The following is a 20,731-nucleotide window of genomic DNA, read 5'->3' on the forward strand; positions in this document are numbered from 1 at the left end:
GGAATGCAATCCCCTACACTGGGGGCTGGGAAGGAGCACTGGACACCTAAAGGGGTCAGGGATGCCTTCCCAGAAGAACGGCTGAGGGTAAGCCAGGAGGTCAAGAAGGTGGGGAGAGGTTAGACAGTCCCGGCCGAGGGAAGGAAGGGCAGCAGTGTTGGCAGGGACAGCTCCCACAGCACCACCCTGGGACTTCCTTCCCAGAGTTCTGACAGCCCGAGTAGCACCCCAGAATCTTGCTTTGAACAGGCTGGTTTAAACATTCTTAGGAGAACTGCCCCTCTTCCCTTTTTTCTAACGAAATCTTACGCTGAACCATAGCGGATTCCCGAGATCTGTACAGTTTGACCAAACACCGCACTACCCAATGCTTGTTTTGTCTGTCTTTAATATAATTTTCCCATTTCAAAATTACTGGGTCTCAAGCAACAACCACCCACGCCCTGAAACTGGACTGGAAGCTGGCTGCGACTGATGTCTGCAAGAAGTTACTGGAAAATACATTTCTGGTACCTAGTGGGGGAGGGTAGGAGAGAGAAGAGAAAGGACTTGCTCTCTCTTTGTCCAGTAGTAGATGCCCACAGATTAGCTCAGGGAAGGACAACCCACGGGCACCAACCCTGAAAGCTTTGGAGAATATAAGGAGGCCGTACACGGTAGCAAGTGTTGTCTATATAATATAGTCAGTAATTAATATCCCACGAAAATAAGAAATACGGTTCAAATGTGTGTAAGTGTTGAGTGATTCATGCATTATAAATCCATTTAGTGTCGTTGCTGGATTAATCGCACTGGATATTTCATCAGTCATAAAAATCTGCCACTCATCATGTGGGGAGGTCTGAGAAACTTTCTGAAGTTTGAAAGGAGTTTGCAATGCTGGAAAAGACTGGAAGAACTCGTGTAGCTCTTTACCCCTGTTTTTATCTAGTTAATACCTATTTCTTCAGAACTGGTTTGAACTGGGATCTTTTCTAGGACCTCTGGGACATAATCAGACCCTGCGAGGTTGAGCCTCTTCCCGGTAGAACTTATCACAGTTGCAATGTGGGACTTGTGTGTGTCAATATTTAAAGTTTGTCTCTCACCTGCTGTTCTAAAACGTCATAGGGGCAGGACTGTGTCTGTCTGCTCCCGACTGTCTGCCAGCATGCAGGACAGATCCTGGCATACATGAATCACTCATAAATATAAATCGTTCACTGAACAAATAAGTACAATAAAGTCCCGAGTCTCGGTCCTGGGAGGTAATTACAGAGAAGGCATGTAAAAATATATCACTTAGGGCCTTGGTGGCTGATAGATAACTCCAGAGACCCGGATCCAGAAGAAGGTCTCCTAGGAGGGGAGACCCAGACATGTAGAAGAAAGGGAATATGGACTAAATGGAACAAATGGAAGTGGAATAAGTGTCTTCTGCTAGACAATCAAACTCGGGTGATTCATCCTTTCTAGACAGCCAGTGTGTTGGAAAGAGCATTGGATTAAGAACTAAGGACTAGGTTCTAGTCCTAGCTCTGCCTACTGTCACCTGGACCGTCACCCAACCTCATCTACCATGACTCAGATTCCTCATCTGTAAAATGGAAATGATATTTGCCCTCACTGTGAATCTCAAGCAAAACAATGGGCCCCAAAGTACATTAAAATTATAAGTATTTAATAAACATAAGGGTGGTATTTTTAAACTATTTTTCTTTCATGATTCTCTTCTTCAGCATCTCCGAATACATTGTTTATTCCTTATCTTTCCTTTTTTAAACCTTCAGGGTCTTTCTCAAATCTCTTAATGAAATGGTTTCTATAGTTTTTCTGGATATTGTCTGGAGGTTTTATTTATTTATTTGACAGAGAGAGCACGTACAAGGAGGGGGAACAGCAGGCAGAAGGAGAAGCAGGCTCCCCACTGAGCAAGGACCACCTCCCCCCAAGGCAAGACTCGATCCCAGGACCCTGGGATCATGACCTGAGCAGAAGGCAGACACTTAACTGAGCCACCCAGTCTTCCCTAAAATTTTTATTTGCATTTATTTTATGCAAAATTTACTCCCAGGCTGTAGGTTTGTGTTTCTTCGGTTTCTTCTGGGATACCTTTTTCTTCTGTGCAACCTCCTCGTCTGGTTTAGGAACAATCTGCTCTCTTCAGTCAGGAGCATCTCAGTGCGGCAGGGAGAGCGCATGTGTAGGTTAATTTGGCCACAAGCCCTGTAAACTCAACACCGCATCTTGGGGGCTTTGTTTACCTGGATGTGCTCAATGACCAGAGAATCTACATCTAAACTCTTCAGTTCAGCATGAACTCTCTGCGCTTTCAAGCACGTGCAGTAACAATTCAGCGCTCTTTTTGGACCACTGATCCTGTGTCCAGCCCCACTGTTTGGCCTGGGCACACCTACCAGTTCCACTGCTATAGCGATGGCGTGGTGGCACACATCGTTTCTGCAAAGTGACACCCTTCAGATACTTGGTGGCCTTTCAGATATGCATGCCCTTGATGGCTTGGGCAGCCTCTCATGTGTTCTTAAAGTGACATGAAGATTTGAACCTCTTGCTTGCATGATTTCATAGGGTTTTCTGGGTCAAGTGAATAGCAAGCCATTTTCAGAGACCACCTCAGGCCACTTACGGGAAGAGCTGGATTTTGTCTGTTAATTTTTATTGATCATGCATCTTAATAAGTATCTAAAATGAATCCAGTTTCTTAAAGTCTCCATCCATCTCAACATCTTAGTCCCTCAGCAAAGGGAGAGCCCATGCTATTTCTCCTTACTGCCACAAAACAGTTCAACACACATGGACTGATTGCCCACTGTGTGTTAAGAGTTGGGCAATACCAAGTGAGCACCATAATCACACCCTCAAAAATTTCATAGTCTGGTCTGCTGCAGTGATTTTTTTTTTTACGATCTATTTATTTGAGAGAGAGAGAGAGAACACACATGCGTATGAGTTGGGGGGACGGGCAGCAAGTTTTAAGCAGACTCCACATGGAGCCTGACAGAGGGCTCAATGTTACGACCCTGAGATCAGGGCCTGAGCCAAAACCAAGAGTCAATATGCTTAACCGACTGCGCCAGCCAGGCATCCCCAGTGCAGTGATTCTGAGAATCACTGGCAGTATATTACAATCATGTAGGCCTTCACCCAAACCAAATAAATCCAAATCTCTGGAGATGGAACCTGGTATGGTTGCTTTTCCAAAGTTTTCCAGGTGATCCTATAGTGCAGGCAGTGTTGAAAATAACTGGTCTAGTTGGGAAAGAGACTTAACACAAATTAATTGTAATGTTCTGTTAGGGGTATAAACAAATTAATCACAAATTAATTCTTAATCCAGACCTCTGATACAGTAACTTCGAAGTTGGGGTCAGCAATCTGTGTTTTAACAAGGACTCGAGGCGATTCCTATGCACCCCAAAACCAGAGACGCTGAACAGATATCAGATACACCGGTCCGGAGCTCAGAGGAGAGGTGTGGATGAAAATTTGAGATTGATTAACAAAGATGGTACCTGAAACCTGTACAAATAGGATCACCGACGTACAAGCATGAGATGCTTGATTAGGGATTAAGTCTGCAGTGAGAAAAGAGAAGTGACCGGACTGAGCCTTTATCGAATAAACAGGTACTCTCTGCCATCCAGGAAAGAAGGGACATTTCAACATTAAGGTTCTCGGGATACAAATCTGACTTCCATCTTTTCTACTCAGGAAAATATTGACCATAAACATGACTACTGGAGAATGGAAGCTCAAGATACCTGAGTACAAATAAATAGCTACTTTGTGTGAATTCATCTCTCTAGTTCCAGATAAACTGCATCTCAGTGTAAAAATGACAATCCCATGATAATGGCTGAGAGCCTCCCACATGAAAGCTTCATGTCCAATCTCTAGGTAGCATGACAAGAATGAAAGGAGTGCCTATGCTCAGAGGATCTCCTTCTGCTAAGGTTTACCTGAACCTAACTCACACCACAGCATACTCATGCTTCATTCCTTCTTTTCTTGCTCTGGGTCTGCTTCTTTGACTAGAAGCATCTCCATGCCCCAACCAGTTCATTGTAGTTTGTGTCTTCCCTCTTGGCTCAGTGCTTTTGACCTAGTCATCCATGAGTGGACCTCTGGCTTCACCTCAAGATTTTCATTTTTGGACCTGGCTCCACAGATAACCTAAGACATACAGCCCATGGGGGCAGCCCTGTCATATTCTCAAGGTGGGGTGAGTATCAATCTATGGTGGTTATGACACTAGTCACTTTTAAATTTGTGATGTTATAATAGAACTACCGCAAATAATCCTTGAGCAACGATAAAGGCAAGAGACAAGTAAACCAATATTCCCAGGTTTATTTTATTTTCTTTTTAAAAGTAATCTCTATGCCCAGCGCAGGGCTCAAACTTCCACCCCCAGATCAAGAGTCACACGCGCCACTGACTGAGCCAGTCAAGTGCCCCCAGTAAGTCCTAGGTTTAGAATAACAAAGATGCAGCTCCATTGATTTCATGTATTTCCACCCCTGGATTAAATGATGTGATGTCTTAAACCCAATTCAAACTGCTTTAAAATAAATATAACTTTTGCTGTATTATAGCTTTCACAAACCTCAGATCAACTTGCCTCCTTAACATCGTATTTGGCCACATCACATAAGCAGCAGCAGGGCCATTTATCAGGAATATAAAAGGAATAAGCCTGCAGATAGAATCTTCTATTTAGACATGTTTGCACTGAAAAGTGTTATATTCATGATATTGTAGGCCCTCAATAAGCACCACTCAGTACCTAAGAAACCCTATCTCGATCAAACTGCTCCCAAATTTTGTACAAGAAATACTTCTTCAGAATCAGAATGTCCTTCCTAATATTCAAGACCTAAATAACAAACGGAAGAAACAAAAACTTCCAGCTCTATTGAAATAATACACCTATCACGACTGAAGACCATAGAACATCCCACATGTAGTCCCCTTTAAGCATTCCTGATAGAACTGTTTTCCAGAGAGAGAGAAATTACCAGTGAGAATTAAGTTGCTTGACAAAATTCTAGAGTAGCTGGCTTGTAAACAATTAGAAAAGAAAATAGTAATTAAATGACCCACTGTATATTCACTAAGTCAAATTGAACTAAATACATTTCATATTTTAACACATTTAATGGACCGGTAGATGAAGAGTTGTTAGTCTTATGAACTATATGCAAGAGCTGGAGACTAGAATATTTAAGCATATTCATAAGTGGTTTGATAACCGTACTCAATATTAATAGATGAAATCTGACTAAAGCAGTCTTTAATGATTTGCTCCTGGGCTGGTTTGGTCATGTGCAGTAAGGTGAAGGCCTTGTTTATCCAGCTTGGAGGGATAGCTAATATGTTGAATGCCAAAATTCAAATTCAAAATATGTATGTAGCGACAATGAGCCAAACCTAAAAAAGAAAATTCACTAGTCATACAGAAGGTCCTAAATTATGAAAAACATTTTAGAGGTTATAACTAATATAAATTGCTATCAATGCTCATATACTCTTGAACAATTTTGATGAAAATATGGTTTCTAATACAATGCACATAATAGGGGTGCCTGGGTGGCTCAGTCCATTAAGCGTCTGCCTTCAGCTCAGGTCATGATCCCGGAGTCCTGGGATCCAGCCCCACGTCGGGCTCCCTGCTCAGCGGGGAGTCTGCTTCTCCCTCTGACCGTCCCCCCTCCCCTGCTCTCTCTTTCTCTCAAATAAATAAAATCTTTTTAAAAAATTAAAGAAGACAAGTAAGTGTTGGCGAGGATGTGGAGAAAAGGGAGCCCTTGTGCACTGTTAGTGGGAATGTAAATTGGTACAGCCACTATGAAAAACATTACGGAGTTTTCTCAAAAAATTAAAAATAGAACCGTCATACGATCCAGCAATTCCATTTCTGGTATATATCCAAAGGAAATAAAATCAGGATCTCAAAGATATATCCGCACTCCCATGTTCATTGCAGCATTTATAATAGCCAAGACATGGAACAACCTAAGTGTCTACACACACACACACACACACAAACTATTCAGCCACAAAAAAGAAGGAAATCATGCCATTTGCAACAACATGGTTAGAAGTCGAGGGCATTATGCTAAGTGAAATAAGGTCAGAGAAAGACAAATACTGTATGACCTCACTTGTATGTGGAATCTAAAAAACAAAAACCAAACTCATAAATTGAGAACAGACTGGTGGTTGCCAGAGGATGGAGATGGGCAAAAATGGGTGAAGGTGATCAAATGGTACAAACTCCCAGTTATAAAAGGAGTAAGTCATGGGGATGTAATGTACAGAATGGTGATTATAATTAATAATACTGTACTGCATATATGAAAGTTGCTGAAAGGGTGAATCTTAAAAGCATAAACAATGCAGCTTAGGAAAAAGGTCAGGTAAGAGCTGTGAAAGCCACTGGCTCCTTTCTTCACCTGTCTTTCCCCAGTTATTTGCGGGGGGGGGGGGGGGGCGGAGCCAGACAGTTTTCAGTTTTTACATAGATCGGCACCTGCGAGTGCCAACGTACATGAAAAGAACCACTTGCAATGTATCTAACATTCACAAATTCACAAAAGCTACTGTTTAGTTTTTCTGTTCTGGACAAAAGACAAGTTACTGTAGGGTAGCTGTTGACTAAATTAAAACCTACATATAAAAACCTCAAAACAATGTTGAACAAAAATAGCCAGATAGAATTTTTACTGTGTGCTTCGTTTTCTATAAAGTATAAAAAGCAGGCAAAACAACCTGTGGTATTAAAAGTTTGTGGTGGTGACGAGTTATGACTGCAAGTAGAAATAAAGGGATTTATGGGATTCTAATAATGTTTTCTTGATCGAAGCCCTGATTACTCAGGCTATTGTTCACTTTGTGCACATTATCGTAACATTATTTTGCCACACTGACAGGTAGGAAATTCCTTTCATTCACATTTCATGTGTTCCTTCTTCCTCTCCACAGAATGGCTATAATTCATCTGATTAGGTCTAATCGACATTCACTCCCGTGCCCTGCTCAGCTAAAATTCTGTAATGGTATTCCTTCACCATTATACTCTCAGGAATTCCTATTAACATAGGAAACTGTGTGGTAGAGTTTAATACAAGTTTGCCAGTTAAGTACATAATGGAATACACACATCTATCTTTCTCATTTCAGGGGTGGGAGTGTGGCAACCGTCACCTCTCTCAGCCCCAGGATTGGACAATTGCTGTCAGATTGGGGGGGGGCGGGGAATGCAGGTGGTAATACCCATTTTTTTGAGGCTCCTGTATTCTTTTAATTTCTTAACATAACTCCTTTCCATTCCACGTTTTTTTACAAAATTGTATTGCATAATCAGAAAATTATATTGACACTAAGTGGTACCATGGGATGAGTACTTTATTCATATTTCTATCATGAGTTTTATACTGCATGTATTTACATGTTTTCTGGGTCACAAAGGCTAAAATAAAATGTCATCACCTCCTCAAAAGGTTGATTCTTTTGAGTAGCAGCCCTAATGGATTTCTATAAAAGTTGATTCAATAAAGGTCATAATTAATACTTATTAAGCAACCCAAAAGGTATATGACATTGTATTTGGCATTATGTTCTTACGACCCTGGTATTTTACTTAAGGGTAACTTCTCCAGGGGCACCTGGGTGGCTCAGTCGTTAAGCGTCTGCCTTCAGCTCAGGTCATGATCCCGGGGTCCTGGGATCGAGCCCCGCATCGGGCTCCTTGCTCAGCGGGAAGCCTGCTTCTCCCTCTCCCATTCCCCCTGCTTGTGTTCCCTCACTCGCTGTCTCTCTCTCTCTCTGTCGAATAAATAAATAAAATCTTTAAAAAAAAAAAAAAAAAAAAAAAAAAGGGTAACTTCTCCATATAAAAGTGTTTATTAACCAGTTAACTAGCTTTCTGCCTGGTTGCTAACAGGACTTGAAAATATTGCTGCATAAACACTTGACGAAATAGCCTTATAAATTAACATATGAAATAAAGATAAAATAGGTTTATAAAGTTAAATCCAACATACAGCATCAGCATGTGGTAGCTTTCTCCTATCCACTTTTTCAAGTGCAAAATAATGGATTATCTCCTCCATGTCTTCCAAGGTGAGTTACAAGAACTAAATGCTATCATGTTTCCCTCTAGACAAAATTTTAATTAGACACACAAGTAGGAGAAAACCACTTTTAATTGAAAAATAAAGCAATACATTTCAAATAAGACTCTGTTTAACAACATAAACTGTAACTTGCTGAGGGAAATAGCTTTCCTAGAAGTGGTATTGTGAAATTCAGGTATCAGCAATCAATAGTTTCCCTCCTTTATTCTGACTCAGCTATAAGCATATTAAAAATAATGACTTTCTCATGAATTTAAACTGTAAATCTGTAAAGCCTGTCCCTATTCCTAATCCACTGACAAAAGGTGAGATTTTAAACAAACATTTCCATACTGAGGAGTTCCCAGGTAATAGCAAATAGTCAATATTTTCCTTATGAAAAGTTTATAGGAAAGACACACAAGACTATTACTGATATTTAACTAATCCACAAACTTCAAAACACAATTTCATCAAGATGATCTCTACTACAATTTTCCTTTAAAGAAGTTCCCAAATCTCAGGATGGTTTAAAACTTGATATACTGGAAGTATTAACTCTGAAAGAAAGTAGTAAAGTTATTGCTTTAAACTGGAAAAATCTATGGTCAAAAATTTTTTTTTAAAAAGAGTTCATTAAACAGCTATTCTTACAGTTACACTCATGTAACTGCAGAGAAAATGTTCAAGCACATAGTAAACATCACTCTTTCGAATGACAGAACAAAGGCATATGTTCATCAAGATGTATGGCTTTTTTGGTGATTGTTATTACTACCATAGTCATTTTGTTTGACTGAAAAAGGTTTTTACAAAACTCCACTTGCAAAATTAACATTTTTATTAAATCAAGTTAAAAAAAATGTTCACTGTAGAAAAGTCAACAAGGGTTTTAACAAAACCAAAATATACCCTTTCATACAATATATGTATATATTAGCAGCAAACTACTTCTGAGATTTTCTTTTATGTTCTTTTAGTTAAAGAAAGCATAAACAATGCATATTAGTATGGAATGTCAGCTAATACACTCTTCCTCTTTTATTCTGATTTAGGCCTTCTAGTACAAATTATTTTATGATTCTTATTAATAAATACGAAGAACAAACCCAGTTTTGACTAAGAAGTAGTGAAACCGAGTGGTTGGTAGCATCCACCTCATGACTTCATAGTCATGCATTATCTTTGAGAATAACAAATGAGCACCGTATAGACAAGGTAATTATGTGTGTGTGTGTGTAAATTTAACTTTTAAGGTATGACAGTAGCCAACTAGACCACTTAGCATTTGGCTGTTACTTTTTAAAAAATTTGGTGATACATAAAATTTTAATCAAATCAGATACTCAATCCCATATTGCTTGTCCATTTTTAAAATCTTAATAGAAATTCTGTACATAACCTGACAAATTGCATGCATACGTGTGTATATATACCCATACAAAAGTGTATGCATATATACATATACATCTTTAGCTTTGAATGAACTTCTAAACTGAGATGAAGCCAAACCTCTCATTTAAATATACATGTAGAATATGGTATCACCAACTGGAAGTTTCTAATAAAAGTTTTATCTTAGTTAAAGAGAAATACTGGCTATTGAAAATTTTGACGCCAAAGAGCTGTAATTCAGCTTAATATACTTTGGGCTTACAAATTTGTCAGCCAAACAAACAGGATTTGAAATTACCAACCGCCCACCTAAGAAATAATTTTTTCTCTTAGTATTTCCTTCTAAGGCAAAAAGGAAATATCTTTACAATGAACTTTAACTTTTTAAAGAGTTATAATTATTAAAGAAATCTCACTAGTCTTCAAAAATACTAAACATTATATAAATACAATTTTCTTATAGTTGAATTTCTTCAGCTAGAATCTGTATTAAAAAAGTTTCCTTTGGATTGTTTCATTTAGCACTTCAAGTCTCCATTCTGCAACTCTGGTAACTGGCTCAGATTTGGTAGGTTTCTATCAATCACATCTTTCAGAATGTGCTACTGTGTGTTACCTGTGTACAAGAAGGTCAATGGGAGGAACTGCAACAAATTCCAAAAGCAACATAAGGAAAAATTCAAGACTGTGAAATATAAAAAAAGATAAGTACAACATGGAATCCCTTTTGTTCATTACATTAATGAATATAATCCTTTCAATATTTTTAAAGATAATGTCCTAACTTTCATTTTTTAACTTATCAAGAAGATGAAGTTTTTAGATGGCCCACCTTTATTTTTTAATTAAAAAACTAAATCAATAGACTGAATTACTTTTATTAATATACACATCAAGTTACTGAAACGGTGACTTCATGTAGTTTTCCCCTTAAAGATGGCACTTGCAGGCACAAAGATGCAGAGATTTCTATAGCCTTCAGATGTTTACTTGAAAAGATTCTTCAACAGCAGTTTGATACTGGGTTTCCTCATCTAGCTGAAGATTCTAAAAACAATGACATTAACATGTCAATAGGAAAGACATATTCCACTACTCAATACTTTGCCCAATTCACTACACACTCTTGAAACGGTTTACGTTACAATATATGCTATCCTTTAAAATATAAGATTTAAATACCTGAACCTTAGTAATTAAGTTCAGTTGTAATTATTTAAGTATAAGTGATAAACAACAAATGGGATCAGCAGAGAACGAAATTTGAGTTATAGTGCTTTATGAGGAGGTCATTAATTAAAAGTACAGTTAAAAGGTTACCCACAATTTTAATTGATAATAAATTCTGTCATCTCTAGAAAAGAAATGTCAAATGTCTAAAAATAAATTCATTTTAAAGAAAATAAGCATTTATTGAATTAAGAGAACTGAACAGCAGCTTCTTAATCCTAACATGAAGCTAAAAACTATAGCTCACTCAATCTTAGTTACACCACTCTCCTTCATTTAATTCTACTTGCTGTAAGTTATGTCCTATGGATTTGCTTTAAAATAGGCTTCCACTTGACAATCTCAAATAATTAAAATTACATACTCTTCTGTGGCAAAATAAAACTGGACAATTAGATCAAAAGTGGTTCATAAAATATATTTTTGTTTTTCCAAATCATAGCTCTCCATAATAAACTTTCTTAAAATGAGAATTTGAGAATCTACATTTCATAAAAATGCTAAAATCATAAAGTACACCTAAATTTTACATATGTTTGAGTTATTTTAAAACAGCATGACTAAAAATGCAAATTCCACAAAATAAAAAAAAATTTATCAATAATGATATAATTTCAACACTGGAGAGCAGAGAAAAGATGTAAATTCTGTTCATGCCATTGTCAGAATTGCACATGCCTGTGCTTACCTAAACTGGAAAATAAGTATCAGCCATTCTTTATCAGGATTAATATTGAATTAGATATGGTTTTAATTCACTGCAGTTGAATAAAATGTAATTTCACAATAAAAAGTCATCTAATTTCTTTAAAAAATTATCATGACACATTTGGGAGGTAGAAAGTAACCCCATGTTTTGCTTTAGGGATCTGTTTTTATGTAACTTCCCTCATGTCCTGTTAAAGCCATCATCTAACACCAGAATCTACTCAACCTGGCTTTAATAATTATGCTCCCTCATTTTTAAAAAGAATGTGTCTCAGGGTGCCTGGGTGGCTCAATCGGTTGGGCATCTGCCTTCGGCTCCGGTCATGATCCTGCAGTCGTGGGATCGAGCCCCACATAGGGCTCCCTGTTCAGCGGGAAGCCTGCTTCTCCCTCTCCCTCTGTCCCTTCCCCACCTCGTGATCTCTCTCGCTCTCTCATTCACTCTCTCTCTCAAATAAATAAAACCTTTAAAAAAAAATAAAAAGAAAAGGTCTCATATATAGATATGAGAAATCTATTAGAATAAGCAATTTATACTACATGAGAAATACATTCTCCTTCATCTGTTGTACCAGTTTTACTTCTCTAAGCAGGTACAATTATCCTTTAAATCTAGGCAGTTTTCATATAAATCATCATTTTGTCAACCTGGGGGTTTGCTCTTATATTAATTATCTCTCTAGAACAGGAGGTGAACAGTAAATTTAACTTTTACCACTTCCACAAACCAAAGTTCACCTATATTATTATAAAAACAACCGAACTTGCTCTATAACCATCCAGTATGATACAATAGCTTGTCTCAAAACTCAAGTCTAGATTGAAAAATTAATTTAACTTGAATATTTACAGGGTATTTTCTTAAGCTTAAGGAATTTCACTTACCACAAATTCTCCATAATCAAACTGATGTCTTTGATTTAGATGACTAACGAAATTTCTAGTAATCTGGCTAGGATCTCCCCAAGGAAGAGACACACAAATAGGACATGTCTATGAGAAACAGAATGTTTTAAATATAAAATAATGAAAATAAACAAACATACTAATTATTGAAAGTATTAAAACAACATAAGCTTATGTTACTGAAAATGTCTACATGAAAACCATTTCAAAGGTCCAAATTTCAAGACAAGATCATTTCCTGACCAAATTACCTCAGATAAATTATACTAATCTAACACAACACAATAAAAAGAGATATACATTCTGTTATTTATATCTCCGACCACACAACTGTTTGAACAAAAACATCACACTCAACCTTTAATAATACCATAGTTGCTATCATTAACAAGTACGTGATCTCATTTGAGCCACAATTAACTATAATTATTATTAGCTTAGTTTTATTTATAAGTAAAATGAAAGTGAAGTAAACTTTAAATCGTATCCTTAAGGTTTTAAGTGAAGGACATGCTAAAAAGTGAATGGATGATACTCTCAAAACAAAGAAGAAACTTTTGGTAACTGGACTCTAGCCAAAGTTCGTGCTGTGTTGAAAATAATGCAGAAACAAAAATTTGCCAATGCAATATAAAACAAATGAAATACCTTAAATGTGAGATTTTTCCTGGAGAGATCTTTGGCAATTGTATTTGCTTCGTAGTAACTGACCCTCCCCTAATGAGCAGAGTAGGTGGTGTGTCTCCCTTAGTGCTATGTAAGAGTTTAAGGGTAGCTTCAGTAGTTACTGAGGCACATTCTTTCACAACTTTTTCTAGCACAACCAACTAAAACTGCTTAGAAATACCTATAATCCTTATTTATAAAATTTTCCTTCTACTCTTATTTCTGAATAAAATATTTATATATCAAAACGTACAGCTGAAAAGGAAGTATCTCTTCCAGCTCAGTTTCTCCTGTACTATCCACAGTTGAAATCACTTACCTGTGTAACTCATGTTCCAAAAGAGGACTTGTAGGACCATTAACACAATGCTGGAATCCCGCACTCCACTCTGTCTCCCTCATTCATCAAAAAGGTCTCACCCCTTTCTTACACAGCCTCAAAATGGCATCAAAAAGATATGCACGCATCAAAAAGAAAGTATGATTCTTTTCATTCCGTGCTTTATGCATTCATATACTAGATTCTGCAAGGATACAATTAAAAATACCTGACTTTATTCTTATTTATAAGTGCTTTCACCTGCAGCAGATCCATCAGACCAGATCCAGTTGCCTGCATGCTATAGACTAAGAAACTGAGAGGCCCATGAAAATCCCCAGTTCACCTTTCATGATTTCACTCTCCTCCAGGCTATCCTCCTACATGACCCTTACAATAAGCATCTCCCTTTCTGTAAGTGAGTTACTGGAATTTTAAATTCTCATTTTGCTTCATGGTCATCAATTTTTTGTTGACAAAAGTCTACCTTAATGATAATGCCCTGTCCAAATTTAAATCAACTACTTTCCCTTATACACATGAAGTGAAATAAATGGAACAGCGTATTTAAGTAGAAGACTGTCTTAAACATAGGTACTTACCACAGGAACTATCTGAAATAGGTGATTACTGTTACAGTGATCCAGTAAACGCTGTCTGGTAAAATTTGATTCTTGACACAAGGGACACTTAAAGGTAGGATGCCCAGAAGAACTATAAAATAATTTTAAATGAAATGTACTTAAGGTGAAATCATAACATAAAAATGACACTTTCTTATTCTTTGACCAATTATTGTAAGTTTCTTTTTTAAAAAGTATATTTATTATTCAAAGATTCCTTCATTTTGAAAAAACTATTCTCAGTAAATGATCTAAAACAGATGTTCCCAAACAATCTCAGTTTACAGTACCCTTAAAATGTTTCAGTACATTTTTTCATGGTGCCTTTGGCCTAAACAAAAACAAACCTAGCTGTTCCATGTATTAAGCAGTTACGTCCAAACAACTTAAATGTAGTCATTCGTGTAAGGCCAATAGATGTCACTGTAACTCCCTTGAAAGTTGTAAATACCCTGTGGTGTCCCACCATAGTTCTATCTAGAACTCAAAACTTTTTTAAAAAGATTCCCATCAAGGGGCGCCTGGGTGGCTCAGTTGGTTAAAAAGATTCCCATCAAGGTCAGATCTTTAGTCTATCCCAGTCTCTAGGAATCTAACATACAAAATTCATAGGAAAAGTGAAAAACAAAAGCATCAATCATCAGAATGATCGACATTTCAAAACATTTTGAATCGCATTACTGAAGTTTAATACCTCAGAATTTCAGCAAGGGACAGTTAATATTGACATCTCTACCTAAATTATGCATGGAAGAAACATGACCACAGTGAAAAAGGAGATCTAAACTAATTTAATGTGATCTGTAAAAGCATCTGTAGCATTTATTTCTTAATTGCTAATCTAGCATTATGTCTGATGATTTCATTGAATAAAAAAATTTTAATTAAAAAATCCATTACAAAGTGACAGATATTATGTACTAAAGTAGCAAAATTTTCAAAAGCTTACCTTGTATTCTCTTGATAAGTTTCTGTGTTATCAGATGTAGACGTTTCACTCCTATTACTTAAGAAGCATAGAGGGGGAAAAGTTAATACCTCAAGTATTAGAATTGCTAATAAAATGACTAGTCTGAATTTGTTTTAAAAGCCTGAACTTTAGGATGCCTGGGTGGCTCAGTAGGTTAAGCATCCAACTCTTGATTTTGGCTCAGGTCATGATCTCACGGTTGTGAGATCGAGCCCCATGTAGGTTCTGCGCTGGGCATGGACCCTGCTTGAGATTCTCTCCCCCTCCGCCCCTTCCCCACTCGCACATGCACGCCCTCTCTCTAAAAAAAATAAATAAATAAGCCTGAACTTCAAATAGTTCTGAACTATGAAATAATTATAGCATTATTTTTTAAATAAATTCTGGTAAGAAAACTGATTAAATATTTATATCCTTTAAAATTAATTTATGCAGTTATAAATATATAGAGAATACAGAATTTTGCAGAATTATCTTAAATCCCTAGCATGATAATATTTCCCCAGGTTCTTCAGACTTTCAAAGAGACTCTTCTACCTAGACTACCTAGTTTTTGAAAGCTGGGGTAGCAGCAAGAGTCTGTGAACTTTCTGACTTGCAACTAGAATGTGGTTTAAAGTTGTGGCCTCCAAAGTAGAGTAGGTTTAAGAAAATATTTAAATGTTCATCATGTTCATATTTTCCAAAAAGGAACAAGGCTTTCCAACATTTAATATACAGAACAATTTGACATCCTCAATGGGACCCTGTGCTGGAGCCATATGTCATATGCAGTATTAGAGAAATCCAGAGGGAAGAGTGGGTATATTCCAAATGGGGACTGCCACTTATGCATTACAGAATTTCATCAAAGTGGTCAATTTTATAGAAAAAAGGCCTTTCAATAGCAGACATTAACAGAAATAAGACAGGTAGTGGGCAAAAAACTGTACCATACAGAGGTCTGCTCTTGTATCTCAATACCAGAATTTTTAAGAGTTGTTAAACCTAGAAAACTGCTTATTCATTTTTCTTTTATAAAAAAAACAAGCATTACTATACCAGCTGCCTAACAGATGTTCTTTTCCTTTTGAATTTTTTTTTTAATCTGTTTTTCATAATAAAGCTACATACAACAAGGTTGTATGTGGTGTAGACACCCTCCCAATGACAGTCCTTTCTATGAAGATAACCATGTTATCTCTCCACACACACCTATCCTATGCTTAGCCAGCAGGCAAGCTTCCCAGTTTTCACACCCAAAGTGGAGACTAATAAACCACTATTTTCTGCAGATACTAATCTGTCTCTTCAGGTAAAGGTGGCATTTTAACAATGTGAAGACTAAACACCTTTTTAAAACAAACTCAAACTATGGAGACTGCATTTATTAAAGAGATGTTATGAATTTGCACCAAAAACAGTATCTGTCACCTATTTTTTAAAAATCTCATATCTAGGGGCACCTGGGTGGCTCAGTCGTTAAGCGTCTGCCTTCGGCTCAGGTCATGGTCCCAGGGTCCTGGGATCGAGCCCCGCATTGGGCTCCCCGCTCCGCGGGAAGCCTGCTTCTCCCTCTCCCACTCCCCCTGCTTGTGTTCCCTCTCTCGCTATGTCTTTCTGTCAAATAAATAAAATCTTTAAAAAAAAAAAAAAATCTCATATCTATATTTTTAAACTTGGTAACAGATTTTTCTAATTGGTTTTAAAATCTTCCAAATAGGGGCACCTGGCTCAGTCAGTACAGCATGCGACTCTTAATCTCAGGGTCGTGAGTTCAAGCCCCACACTAGGCGTTGAGCTTACTTAAAAAAAATAAAAATAAAAAACAAATAAAATCTTCCAAATAACACTGGGTTTTGAATGTGCCCTTTAAAAACACTGTAACAACTTCTGATTGGTTTATAATAACAACTATAACATCATTAGGGAAGATGAAAATTTCAACAAAAGCCCTTTTGACATTTAGTGAATGGAACTGAAAATTTTAGTAAGCTCAACCTATGACATACTTCTTCCATTTGAATCTACAGCTTTGTATGGTAGGTTATCTTTTTCGACCATGACAGTCAGCAAAATCAAGTATCAAAGTAAAGAGAACTTAGTTCCAAATATTTGATTATGTCACAGTGTTAAACTAAGATTTAAAAAAATTTTAGGGTGGCTCAGTCAGTTAAGCATCCAACTCTTGTTTTTGGCTCAGGTCATGACCTTAGGGTCGTGAGACTGAGCCCTGTGACAGGCTCTGAGCTCAGCAGGGAGTCTGCTTGAGATTCTCTCCCTTTCCCGCTCCCTCTACCCCCCAACTCATGTACGTGTGTGCGTGCTCTCTCTAAAATAAGTAAATCTTTAAAAAAAAATTCTAGAAAGTATAGTCAACATTGGTTTTAGTAAAAGTATTACTAAAACTTTAATAAAAATATACCATTAAGTAAAGCAAAACTTATTTTTAAAGTAACGATTTCATCTTTATCTCACTTAAATTTTGCATGCTTTAAATGTACATAAAGTATTAGTACTGTAAAATATATGCATAGTTTTTATTATTTTGTTTTAAGATTTATTTATTTATTTTAGAGAGAAAGAGGGAGAGGGAGGGGAAGAGGGAAAGCAGCAGACTCCCTGCTGAGCAGGGAGCCCAATGCAGAGCTGGATCTCACAACCCTGAGACCATGACCTGAGCCAAAACCAAGAGTGAGACACTTAACCAACTGAGCCACCCAGGTGCCCCACATGCATAGTTTCTAAATAAACATACATACACTAGGAATGCATGCTTGATTTTTTTCACTGATGGGGTATACAATCACAAAAGTGATTTAAAACATTTTAGTATCAAATTTAATGCCCTTTTCAAATGGTTTCTCCCTTCCCTCTCCCATTACAGTTCTCTATTTTCCATTATAACTGTCATTATCATCAATCCAGCCCTTCCTAATTATCCTATATCATGTCTGGGCTACTACTACTGGTAGCCTACTCATTTACTCCAGAAATGCATGAATGGGTTCAACAACAGAAAATCTATTACTGGGCACCATATTTTATCAATTAAGAAAAAATTTTTATATATATATTTTTAAGATTTTTATTTATTTATTTGACAGAGAGAGAGAGAGAGAGACAGCGAGAGAGGGAACACAAGCAGGGGGAGTGGGAGAGGGAGAAGCAGGCTTCCCGCGGAGCAGGGAGCCCGATGCGGGGCTCGATCCCAGGACCCTGGGATCATGACCTGAGCCGAAGGCAGACGCTTAACAACTGAGCCACCCAGGCGCCCCTATCAATTAAAATTTTTAAAAGATCATTTCATTTGATGCAGAAAAGCCATCCAATAAAATTCAACCTCCATAATGGAAACAAATACAAAAAAAGTCCTGATCATTCACAATGCTTTTATTTATTTATTTATTTATTTATTAAGATTTTATTTATTTATTTGACAAAGAGAGACACAGCGAGAGAGGGAACACAAGCAGGGGGAGTGGGAGAGGGAGAAACAGGCTCCCCGCGGAGCAGGGAGCCAAATGCGGGGCTCAATCCCAGGATCCCGGGATCATGACCTGAGCAGAAGGCAGACGCTTAACGACTGAGCCACCCAGGCGCCCCCACAATGCTTTTAAAAATACAAATGTGCCTATACTTTAAGTATCAGAATATCTGGGAATGGTGTCAAATGTATATAATTTTTAATTCCATAAAAGATTCCGATTTGAACAGAACCATTTAATGGGGAAATCTTAAATTCAGAGTGGTATCATTATGACACAGATAAAAAATACCTATGTTAAAAAACTACAGTAAACATAATACTTAATAGTAAAATTTTAGATGCATTCCTACTTAAAATCAAGAACAAGAAAAAGGTGCCTGCTATTTAATACTGGATAGAGATCCTAGTTAATGCAATAAATTATGACATGGTGCACTAAAGAAGAAATAAAACTACATTAAAAAAACAAAATAATTTCCCACATAATAAGTCTAAAAGAATCTACAGATAAATTATTTGGAACTATCAGAACTAATAAGTTAACAGTTGCTAAATACAACCTTAATGTAAAAATCTGTACTATTCCTACTCACTAGTAGTAATCACTTAGATTACAAAACAGGAAAAAACATCCATCTGTATAACAACAAAAGTTTTACTAGGAAAAGATATAATAAAACATATTTACACATGCTCTAAATGGAATTCTTTTAGGACTTTTTTTAAAAACTGCTCTTTTAAAAAAAGAGATGGGCACCTGGATGGCTCAGTTGGTTAAGGGTCTGCCTTTGGTTCAGGTCATGATCTCAGGGTCCTGGGATGGAGCCCCAAGGCAGGCTCCCTGCTTCTCCCTCTCCCTCTGTGCCGCACCCCCCCGACTCATGCCCTATCAAATGAATAAAAAAATTATTTTTTTAAAAAATGGGAGAGGGGCGCCTGGTGGCTCAGTTGTTAAGCGTCTGCCTTTGGCTCAGGCCATGATGCCAGCATCCTGGGACTGTGCCCACATCGGGCTCCCTGCTCAGTGGGGAACCTGCTTCTCCCTCTCCAGCTCCGCCGTGCTTGTGTTCCCGCTCTTGCTATCTCTGTCAAATAAATAAATAAAAATCTTTAAAAAATCACACAAAAAAATGGGAAGACAGGCTCTATTTCTAGGCGGAAGAAATCAGGATCACATGATGCCCATTCCCTCCAAATCTATGATTTCAATAAATTCAAACTCTATAATGCTTCTGATCAAAATCCCTACAGAGATTTTCAGGAGACTCAAAAGTTTGATCTTAAAATTTATATGGAATATCAAAGGGACAAGAACAGCAGAGAAATTTTATAAGTAAACCAAGAAAGGAAATTTTCCTTACCTGACATTAAGACTTACTGTTAAAGCCATAGTAATTAAGATAGCCTGATATTAGAGAAATAAACAAATGAACCAACAGAACAGAAAACAGAGATGTGTAGGACTGAAATGGCACTGTTAATCAATGAGAAAAAAATTGACCCAACGAATGGTACTGGGACAAATGGCTAATCACATAGGGAAAATTTTTCCTACCTCCCATTATACATCCAAAATAAATGTGACAAGCAAAGCTTTAAAGGATTAAAGAAGAAAATATAACATTGAGGTAGGAAAAGATTTCTCAAGCAGGACACAAAAAGCAAAAATCATAAAGAAAACATATATATGCACAAATAAAAATATTATATTTTTGTATGTCAAAAGATACTGTAACAAGACTAGCCAAAAACTGAGCAAAGACATTTGCAATCAGGAAACAAAAGCAAAAATAGACAAGCAGGACTATCTAAATTAAAAATCTTCTGCACAGCAAAGGAAACAACCAAAAAAATGAAAAGACGACCTATGGAATGGAAAAAAATATTTGTAAACCATGTATCTGATTATATATATATATATATATGGAAATATATAAGGAACACCTACAACTTAATAGCAAAGAAACTACCAACCCAATTACTGAATGGGCTAAAAACTTGAATAATTCTCCAAAGATGATATACAAATGGCCAACAGGTATACGGAAAGATGTTCAAGGTCACTAGTCATCAGGGAAATGCAAATCAAAACCACAATGAGCTATCATCTCATACCTGTTATGACAGCTAATATCGAAAGAACATAAGTATTAGTGAGGGTGTGGTAAAATTGGAACCTTTGTACACTGTAGGTGGGATTGCAAATATGGTACAACGACTTTGGAAAACAGTAGGGAGGTTCCCCCACAAAAACAAACAAAACTACCATATGATTCAGCAGTCTTGTGGGTATTTATCCAAAACAACTGAAATCAGGATCATGAAGAA

At 37.0% G+C, this 20,731-nt stretch overlaps 1 protein-coding gene across 3 annotated transcripts in view; it reads right to left on the minus strand.

The window, feature by feature from the left end:
• Positions 1-8,189: 8,189 nt before the first annotated feature.
• RNF138 (ring finger protein 138) overlaps positions 8,190-20,731 on the minus strand; it is a 35,900-nt gene continuing 23,358 nt past the window's right edge. For 2 of the 3 annotated variants that reach the window (XM_036090966.2, XM_036090967.2), the window contains 4 exons: positions 14,914-14,970; positions 13,944-14,055; positions 12,336-12,443; positions 8,190-10,559 (listed from right to left, as the gene is read on the minus strand). In XM_036090966.2, the coding sequence (XP_035946859.1) occupies positions 10,491-10,559; positions 12,336-12,443; positions 13,944-14,055; positions 14,914-14,970 (346 nt within the window). In that variant the 3' untranslated portion in view covers positions 8,190-10,490. The remainder of the gene's footprint in view (positions 10,560-12,335; positions 12,444-13,943; positions 14,056-14,913; positions 14,971-20,731) is intronic. The other variant, XM_078060465.1, reaches the window with a different exon arrangement.

Source organism: Halichoerus grypus, chromosome 13 (genome assembly GCF_964656455.1).
Source record: "Halichoerus grypus chromosome 13, mHalGry1.hap1.1, whole genome shotgun sequence".
In the NCBI taxonomy this organism is placed as follows: Eukaryota; Metazoa; Chordata; class Mammalia; order Carnivora; family Phocidae; genus Halichoerus; species Halichoerus grypus.